At 47.0% G+C, this 10,225-nt stretch overlaps 1 protein-coding gene across 1 annotated transcript in view; it reads right to left on the bottom strand.

Moving 5' to 3' along the window:
- Window positions 1-336: 336 nt before the first annotated feature.
- Window positions 337-10,225, bottom strand: part of LHX6 (LIM homeobox 6) — a 101,642-nt gene continuing 91,753 nt past the window's right edge. Inside the window, exons 6-10 of the mRNA XM_075579340.1 lie at window positions 8,236-8,336; window positions 8,044-8,139; window positions 5,287-5,461; window positions 4,850-4,956; window positions 337-3,644 (exon numbers count right to left, since the gene is read on the bottom strand). Coding sequence (XP_075435455.1) covers window positions 3,624-3,644; window positions 4,850-4,956; window positions 5,287-5,461; window positions 8,044-8,139; window positions 8,236-8,336 — 500 coding nt within the window. The 3' untranslated portion in view covers window positions 337-3,623. The remainder of the gene's footprint in view (window positions 3,645-4,849; window positions 4,957-5,286; window positions 5,462-8,043; window positions 8,140-8,235; window positions 8,337-10,225) is intronic.

The following is a 10,225-nucleotide window of genomic DNA, read 5'->3' as shown; positions in this document are numbered from 1 at the left end:
ACAAATTCCTCAAAGTGCAGGTCTCCTCTAGGACACAGGTACAAGGTAGAGCTCTACTCACACGCTCACAATGCAACACTTCATTTATTATAACAGCCAAGAACAGGAGAGGAGGAACGTTTCAGGTCCCATCAGGTGGTGGTGAAAGGTCCATATGGGACCTGAAACGTTCCTCCTCTGTTCTTGGCTGTTACAATAAATGAAGAACAGCTGATGGATGTTCCATATGGACCTTTCACCACCACCTGATGGGACCTGAAACGTTCCTCCTCTCCTGTTCTTGGCTGTTATAATAAATGAAGTGTTGCATTGTGAACGTGTGAGTAGAGCTCTACCTTGTACCTGTGTCCTAGAGGAGACCTGCACTTTGAGGAATTTGTTGTGTTGTGTTGGCTGCACAAACAGGATTCTCCTCGCCTGCAACTGTTTCCTCGCACTGTAGAACTATCACCTTAGACATGATATTGCAGTCCCTGGGACCAGCTGGCTGATGCAGCTTTGAGATTTGAGGTACTACCAAGACAAAACCCAATGGTACACATTTACAGACTGTACGGCATTCTGCACTGGGGCATTTGCACACCTATAAATCCTGGCAAAGAAATCGCCTTTAGGTTGGTAAATCAAGTTGTAATAATTATGCATCTCATCATAATCACTTCTTCATTTACATAATTGTTCCCCATTTTCTGCACAGGCGTATGATATAATTTAGCAGAGCTTTTTTTTTTTTTTGCTCTGATTACAATATTCATCAGCTGGTTTCATTTGCAGAGTGTTTATCTCGTTAAATGTATCTGTAAAACGATGATAAGCCGAGGTCGGCCTCCCAAAGCCATCTTTGTGATGGGGCAGAAAACCATAATACAGTGAAGAGGAAAACATTTGAAAGGAGACCCTTCTGCTTAAATCAACCATCTGTCCCGGTTACTTTCCTTGTGTTCACAGAAATCCCCTCGTGCATTTGGTTTTTGGAGTTTCAAAGCAGTAAATCCTTTCAGACTCGGCTTTATTATTGAGAAAAGGGTGATATTATGTTCACATATTAGGGGTAAGACGGTCCCATTGGTGGGCCAGGGGATAGTGTGCAGTAAAGAAGCAGAGACCAAGGGGGATGGGAGGTGAAGGGGCTTCACTGATATGGGGAAGGGGCTTGACAGCATATTAAAACAGCGCGAGAACCCTATATTCCTTCCACTGTGGATCTGCTACCCTGTTCTGGAGAAGACTTGAGTCCCACTTATTTAAATGGAGCTGATTTCTTCTCCGGCAAATAGGATGCAGCTTGACGACAGTTTGAGTAAGGGCCAGAGAGAGAAAGGAGGAGGGCTGGAAACCAGACAAAACAGGCAGAGGGTGGGGGGACAAGAAGGAAAGGAGAGAGCCGGGTGTGCGGCTCTTTTTTGTTGTAGCCAGCTCACACATGAAGCTGTAAGCAGTGTGAATCTTCACAGAAGAGTGCAGCCCGGCATTAGGGTTAAGTGCACATACTGCACAGCATTGGGCTGTTATTCTAGCCTCGTTTTATATCTTAACACAATGGTATTATACAGAAAAATACATGAAAAATTTGCATTTTTTGCATAAATTATCTGCTAGCCAAGCCCCTTTCGTATATTACGAAACTATTGATTTGCATAATATAAACAGACCTGTAATTTTCTCAGTGTTTTTACCACAAACACAATGTGATAAATGATGACGCGTGTCTAGTTCCCTTTCTGCCAGAGAGACCAGCGGAGCATTACTGTGTATGATACTATATTGTGCTGCCATGTACTACATGCCCTTCTGACAATGAATAGGATCATCATACATCAAATATTACACATTGTAAAGAACACGTTACAAGGTTGAGTGCTTTCATTATACTGCAAATCCAGTGTACCTTCCTAAGTGGGAAGATGCACCCTTGGCCCTTAGGTAGATTTGAGAAGTCTGATTAGAAGTCTGCATTGTGTTCATTATAGGTGGAATTAATTTGTCTTTACAGGGTAAGGTATTATAAATGGAGTAGTGCTTGACAAACAATATATTACGAAGTATGCGCATTAACATCGGTACAAGGGATCTAGGTATCGAGCAGGAGCACAGTTTTTGTCACTTTGTCAAGGAATCAAGGTCTTGGGGACAATTTCAGCTGCTGTAATGAGCAATTTTGGAAGCAGATGTGTGGAGCAGTGGGAGGTGTTATAGGGAGCAGAGGGCATATTAGGGAGTAGTAGCTGGAGTTATAAGGAGAAGTGGGAGGAGTTATAGGGAGCAGCGGGAGTAGTGGGAGGAGTTACAGGAAGTAGTGGGAGGGGCTATAGGGAAATGTCAGGGAGGAGTTATAGTGAGCCAATGGGAGGAGTTATAGTGAGCCAGTGGGAGGTCAGGGAGGAGTTATAGTGAGCCAGTGGGAGGTCAGGGAGGAGTTATAGTGAGCCAGTTGGAGGTCAGGGAGGCGTTATAGTGAGCCAGTGGGAGGTCAGGGAGGAGTTATAGTGAGCCAGTGGGAAGAGTTATAGGGAGCAGTGGGAGGTCAGGGAGGAGTTATAGGGAGCAGTGGGAGGTCAGGGAGGAGTTATAGTGAGCCAGTGGGAAGAGTTATAGGGAGCAGTGGGAGGTCAGGGAGGAGTTATGACATAGTGGGAAGAGTTACTTGGGACAATGGGAGATGTTATATGAAGTAATGGGAGGAGTTACTTGGGGAAGTGGGAAGAGTTATATGAAGTAATGGGAGGAGTTACTTGGGGAAGTGGGAAGAGTTATATGAAGTAATGGGAGGAGTTACTTGGGGAAGTGGGAAGAGTTATATGAAGTAATGGGAGGAGTTACTTGGGGAAGTGGGAAGAGTTATATGAAGTAATGGGAGGAGTTACTTGGGGAAGTGGGAAGAGTTATATGAAGTAATGGGAGGAGTTACTTGGGGAAGTGGGAAGAGTTATATGAAGTAATGGGAGGAGTTACTTGGGGAAGTGGGAAGAGTTATATGAAGTAATGGAAGGAGTTACTTGGGACAATGGGAGGAGTTATGAGAAGTGGGAGGAGTTATGTGGGGGAGCCAGGAGGAATGGTTTGTCTGGGACACGATGGTATATATATATATATATATAATTATATAATTATATAACCCTCCTAGTCTCAGTAAATCCTTATTGTAGTGTTCTTCAAGCTGCCAGCTCCGATCTCGTCTAAACTTTGCCTGAACCTCCCATTGTCTGCATGAGGACATTTTCGGGACGCAGGGAGGGAATTGCTGTGAGCCTGCACGGTGATGCTGCTCGATACATAGCCCAGAGCTGCAGAGCTTGGTACATACACAAATTGCTGTAAAAATTGGAAACAAATCCTTAAAAGGAGATACGTTGACTTCTGCACCTGTCCTGGTAGTTATTACTAAACTCAGACAATCGTTGCATTGCGGCCTTTATTCAACATGCGGTGAAGTAGCTTCTCAATTCAACTGAATGGGACCCCGAGGCTTCCCTGCCATGGAGTAGCAGCATACTCGCTACATATTGAGTGAAGGCCTAAGAGAGAACAGAACATGGCATTGTCTGCGGTGATACGTTTCTGGGTCGGCTTGTCCTTTCTGGGCCTGGCAGCTTGTTGTTACCAGGGACACATGATGCTGTTGGTCAGTACTGAAAAAGGATGACCTGCCAGGAAAAAAAAGAAATGGGATTTAATAATCCAGCACAAAAAAGACATTGCCAACCCATTTGTTTTATGTAAAACCTCCTGCTGCCCACGCACCATGTCTGGGGATCAAAGGTGCATTCACCCCATGTTAGAATTGAGACAGAAGCAGATTATTGGATTGAAATGATTGCATCATTCTCTAGGTAGCGTTGGTTTCCATCCCATTTCATGTGGGGATCCCCTATCCCGTTCTCTGTCCCCCTCCAAAGTCTCCTCTACTCAGTTTTCTTGTTTGGCCACGGCCATAACAAGTTACATGAAGCAGGAGGAGTAGCGGGGAGTTAGAATTTAGCTATATGAGTAGTTCTAAGGGGAGTTATATAGAACAGTAGGTGGATTTACATGGAGAATAAGACTTGCAATGGGAGGATTACAGGGAGCGGTTATACGTAGCTGTAAGGAGCTATAGGGAATGCTTATAAGGAGCTGTAAGAAGAGTTATAGGGAGTGGTTATGCAGCGTTATACAGAGCTGTAAGAGGAGTTATAGGGAGCGGTTATTCTGCTGAAAGAGGAACTATAGGGAGCGGTTATTCGGAGCTGTAAGAGGAGTTATATGGAGCGGTTATACGGCTGTAAGAGGAACTATAGTGAGCGGTTATTCGGACCTGTAAGAGGAGTTATATGGAGCGTTTATACGGCTGTAAGAGGAACTATAGGGAGCGGTTATTCGGAGCTGTAAGAGGAGTTGTACGGAGTTATAGGGAGGGGTTACACGGCTGTAAGAGGAACTATAGGGAGCGGTTATACGGAGCTGTAAGAAGAGCTATAGGGAGCGGTTATATGATCAATAGAAGGAGTTATAAGGAAGAAACAGGAGGAGTTATATGGAGCAATAGTTGGAGCTACAGAGAGCTGTTATATAGAGCAATAGGTGAGGAGGTCCTTGGTACACACATGGAAATGATTATAAAATGTGTGTGTTCCTTGCAATTTCTTTCAATCTTTTACATGCATCAGATCTGAGCCGCCAAAGACATGTCTGCAAGAGAAGCTCACATCACATGTAACAACACGTCATACATTAGAGCAAGAGGATAAATCGTGTGGACGGAGCGGCTCAGAGCTAGTGATGGGGGTACATGTTCTAAAATGTGTAAGGTATCAGAGTAAGAGGACACGTCCCCAGTGCTGCTGGCTCTACCTTTATAGCTGGCACCTACCTTGTCGCCTCTGTGAGACAGTGGTGCCGCATCCATGTCAGTTTTGATGTGCACGGGAGGAGCAGCGTAGGGGAGTCTGCAGTGAACCTGCCCACACTGCACCTGACCTGCACAAGAATACTTACAATTATTGATTTTTGCAAATGTACATTAGTCCCTCGATCAACAACTGTCACGATTACCAGCACTGCCAACAGGCCGGGAAGTAAAGTACCAAACCCCCAACTCGGGTTCATACTCCTGGATTCATGCCTTTGCAAACAGATATTTATTTGTGGAAACAGCACATATGTTCATTGTGGGTGAATCAATAAACTAAAGCAATCATCTGCCTTTTATATCAATTCAACCTACGGGTGAATGCACCTTAATATGCAATCCAGATATACATGTCACCAACGCATTCCAGGGGGTCTTTATACGGGGATGTTACTTACTTTCTATGTATCCGTGTAATGTCACCATCCTGGCTCTTTCTGGACTACTAAATGGTGAGAAGTGGATGTCATCGGCCAGTGAGGAGGTGAGGCGCGCCTGTGTGGATCCGGGAGGGGGGACAGTGTGCTGAGGCGTGTGCTTTTTATGCCGTGCTCTGCAGTTCTGAAACCACACCTGGGGATTTCAGAAATATAAGCCCGACAAGTTAATGACCGAATCTGGACACCTATATTATGATGGAAATCAACATTTGAAACCCCCCGAGCGTATGCATCAAGCTGCTGAGAAGTGTCGCTTCTGCAGTTTGCAACAAACATCCCATAAGAACATGAAACGCCTCATGTACGCCCTGGCAGGCTTGTAAATGTCCATGTCAGAGATAACACACTGGGACTTGGGCTAAGGATCACGTGGAAGTAGGGTGACCAGATGTCCGGTTTAGCAGGGACTGTCCTGGCTTTTAGGGCTCTGTCCTGACCTTTTGGGGTGCTGTCCCGTTTTTTTTTTTACCCAGTGCCTGTATCCATAATCGACAGTTGCTGACCGCGCATGCGTGACCGGCAAGCTCCGATCGCGCATACGCAAAGCTGATCACTCTAGCGCACAAGCAGCGGAAAGTGAGCACTGACTGCGCATGCGTGACATTTGTTCCGTTTTTTGCCAGGACAAATATGGCGACCCTACGTGGAAGGGAACGCCATTATGTTATTCCTCACTCGTTCTTAGTTCCATTCCCCCTGCGTCTGGTTATTACTGTGAGATATGGTAGCAGGGGAGAAACACCACACAATATATACACAGATTTGAATCTTGTCTGTAAATGTTACTTATGCTCATTATATATATTATCTCTAACTGTCCATGAAATGTCTGCAAATATAATGTATAACCTCATTTAATGTAACTATGTATTGTTATCATAACTCTGTGGCCAGGACATACGTGGAAACGAGAGGTAACTCTCAATGTGTTACTTCCTGGTAATTGTATAAATAAATTTAAAAAATGGGTTTTTCATTCAATTAAATCTTAGCTAGGGATGGCTGGAAGTGTATAGATATGCTCATTAAATGAGTACTTCGGTATTAGGTGATACCTTTTTTTATTTGGACTAACAATTGATATTATAAGACGAGCTTACGAGAGATCTCTCTCTTCCTCAGGTCGGTGATACTGATTTACACAGATTCCATGAGCTTAACACAAATGAAAAACAAGAAAGCAATTGCAGGCAGGAGATGCAGAGAAGGAACAAACAGACCGGGCAATAAATGGATGAAAGGGAAAGTGAGACACACGACCATCCATCCATCAGCAGTGTGCAGGGGGGTGGGGGTGCAGGGGAGAGAGGGGGTAAGGGGCAGTGAGACACAGGACTGTACATCCATCAGCAGTGTGGAGGGGGGAGGGGGGAGAGGGGGTAAGGGGCAGTGAGACACAGGACCATACATCCATCAGCAGTGTGCAGGGGGGAGAGGGGGTAAGGGGCAGTGAGGCACAGGACCATACATCCATCAGCAGTGTGCAGGGGGGGGTGGGGGTGCAGGGGAGAGAGGGGGTAAGGGGCAGTGAGACACAGGACCGTACATCCATCAGCAGTGTGGAGGGGGGAAGGGGGGAAGGGGGGAAGGGGCAGTGAGACACAGGACCATACATCCATCAGCAGCATGCAGGGGGGAGAGGGGGTAAGGGGCAGTGAGACACAGGACCATACATCCATCAGCAGCATGCAGGGGGGAGAGGGGGTAAGGGGCAGTGAGACACAGGACCATCCATCCATCAGCAGTGTGCAGGGGGGAGAGGGGGTAAGGGGCAGTGAGGCACAGGACCATACATCCATCAGCAGTGTGCAGGGGGGTGGGGGTGCAGGGGAGAGAGGGGGTAAGGGGCAGTGAGACACAGGACCGTACATCCATCAGCAGTGTGGAGGGGGGAAGGGGGGAAGGGGCAGTGAGACACAGGACCATACTTCCATCAGCAGCATGCAGGGGGGAGAGGGGGTAAGGGGCAGTGAGACACAGGACCATACATCCATCAGCAGTGTGCAGGGGGGGGAGGGGGTAAGGGGCAGTGAGGCACAGGACCATACATCCATCAGCAGTGTGCAGGGGGGGTGGGGGTGCAGGGGAGAGAGGGGGTAAGGGACATTGAGACACAGGACCGTACATCCATCAGCAGTGTGGAGGGGGGAAGGGGGTAAGGGGCAGTGAGACACAGGACCATACATCCATCAGCAGCATGCAGGGGTGAGAGGGGGTAAGGGTCGGTGAGACACAGGACCATACATCCACCAGCAGTGTGCAGGGGGGGGGATGCAGGGGGGAGGGGGTAAGGGGCAGTGAGACACAGGACCATACATCCATCAGCAGTGTGCAGGGGGGGATGCAGGGGAGAGAGGGGTAAGGGGCAGTGAGACACAGGACCATACATCCATCAGCAGCATGCAGGGGGGAGGTGCAGTGGGGAGAGGTGGTAAGGGGCAGTGAGACACATGACCATACATCCATCAGCAGTGTATCAGTAAAAAAAAAAATCACCTAATACTGAAGTTCTAATTTACTCTGCACTATCACAACTGGACTAACACGGCTATTTTTATTTCAATATGCTGTGTCATTATACAGCTCAGAATATAATAGTAACGTGGGCAGGCAATTTCTCTCCCAACCCTCAACCCTTTCACGAGGGTGATGCAATATAAAGCGTTTAAATAGTGACGCAGTATTACGTTTAGGAAATGTGAATCGGTTACTTACTTGGATAACTCTCCTGCTCAGTCCTGTCATATCCGCAAGTTTTTGAAGAGTTTGTGCATCCGGGTTGTTGTCCTGAGCAAACTGCGCCTGCATCACCTACAGCACAGAGCAGAGGAAACCTTAGCTGCATTATTCAGACGTGCCGCATTGTACTGTGTGCTGTGTACCACCCCCGGCAGCTGAGACTCGTACCTGCAGCTGTTCCGCAGTGAAGGACGTGCGCGCTCTTTTGGCTGGCTTTGGCTGGCTGTCTTGTTCTGACGGAACAGCTCCCTCTAATGTAATCCCATTACCTGGAAAACACGTCCGTCTCCTACTGTTACTATTAGAGCAATGAGAGCAGCAGGAAGGATGAGCACATGGTGTCAGGTGAACACTTGTATTTGTCTTATGAATATGCAGAAGTTATAGGGAGGAATTATATGGGGCAATTGGAGACGTTATATGGAGCCTTTTTGAAGCACTCAGGTGAGTACGGATTAGTTTTATGGAGTTATAGAGAGTATTAGGAGAAGTTGCACAGAGTAATAGGAGCAGTTATAGGAGTATTAGAAGTTACATAGAGCAGTAGGAGGAATTATAGGGAGTATTAGAAGTTACACAGAGCAATTTGAGGAATTATAGGGATTATTAGAAATTACACAGAGCAGTAGGCGGATTTATAGAGAGTATTAGGAGAAGTTGCACAGGAGGAGTTACAGTATAGAGAGTATTAGGAGAAATTGCACAAAAGTAATACGATGAGTTATAGGGAGTATTAGAAGTTACACAGAACCGTAGGAGCAGTTATGGGGAGTATTAGGAGAAGTTACAAAGGGAGCAGTTATGGAGAGTATTAGGAGAAGTTACACAGAGCAGTAGGAGGAGTTATGGGGAGTATTAGAAGTTACACAGAGCAGTAGGAGGAGTTAGGGGAGAAGTTATGAATAAAGAATCAATTAACCTCTATTGAAACCTCACAGTTGCTTCTTCATGTGCACTGAACAGTAACACATTAGATGTGAAGAACAGACCTGTGAGTTTTGGAAATCCCTGCACTCACGATGACACCTATCAAGCACTCAGTAGTATCTCAGTGCACCCTTATCTCCTGGGCCCGAACCGAAACTGTTTGTATTGTTCTGCATTTTAAATTACATAAATTAAGGTTTCCTAACACAAGTAAAACATTAAATGATATGTTTCCGTTAATGGACATAAATGTGCTTTCTTATACTCAACAAGCATTTTAATGTATTACTTAAGGTATAGCTGAGAAAGTTTGGAGGACATTTCATCTCTCCCCCACGGATTAATCGCACCTGTAATATGAACGTTTATTCCCTAATGAGTGAGATTCCAGAATGGAACATGATCTAGTTGTTCGTCTTAAATGGGGTTGCCAGATGGCTTCTCCAAAAATACTGGAAATAATGGTTGAACGATGCGACACACTAGAGACACACACACACACACACACACCTATCTCCGCTCCATGCGGTTTCCTCCTCTCCTTGGCCCCAACCCAGGCTCCTGACACCTCCTCCTGATTGGCTGCTGCTGGGTAATACACTCAACCAGGATGGAGGAAGCTGCCCAGCCCCCTAACAGCAGCCCTGCTCTCTCCCTGCTCGGGGAAATCCTGCATCCCCCCAAGCCGGTCAGGTCACTATGTCCAGAGAAGTTATACCGATATACACATACACGTCCAGAGGGGTAATACCGGTATACATAGGGTGATCACCCGTCCCCCTTTTGCCGGGACAGTCCCGGTTTTTCGAGAGCTGTTCCGGTTTCATGTGTGTCCCGGAAATGTCCCGGGTTTTCCTCAATGTGTCCCCGTTTTTTTTTGTCGCCGGCGGTGCACGAGTAAGCTGCGGTGTGCTGTGCGCGGTGCGCGAGTCTGCAGCGGCGCGGAGGAGGACACTGCAGCAGCCCGGCTGGTAAGTATTTTTTTTTAATGCCAGGGGTTGGGCTTGTGTTTTACGTGGAAAATGGGTCTTGCTGATTGGATGCGGCCCGGCATTGTACAAAGTCCCGCCCCCCCCGGCAGTTTCCTACCTTGTTGGCCAATCCCCTGCGTCCCAGCATTAAGCCCTGCCCCCGGCATCATCCTTTACCAAGGCCCGGCATGTGGGAATGGATGGAAGGAAGGGTGCCGTGGGAGGGCAGGGCCAGGGTGACTGGGGGCGGGGGGCAGGGC

Source organism: Ascaphus truei, chromosome 21 (genome assembly GCF_040206685.1).
Source record: "Ascaphus truei isolate aAscTru1 chromosome 21, aAscTru1.hap1, whole genome shotgun sequence".
NCBI classification, from domain to species: Eukaryota; Metazoa; Chordata; class Amphibia; order Anura; family Ascaphidae; genus Ascaphus; species Ascaphus truei.
The sequence above is the reverse complement of the archived record's forward strand: the minus strand, read 5'-3'. Positions and strand labels throughout refer to the sequence as shown.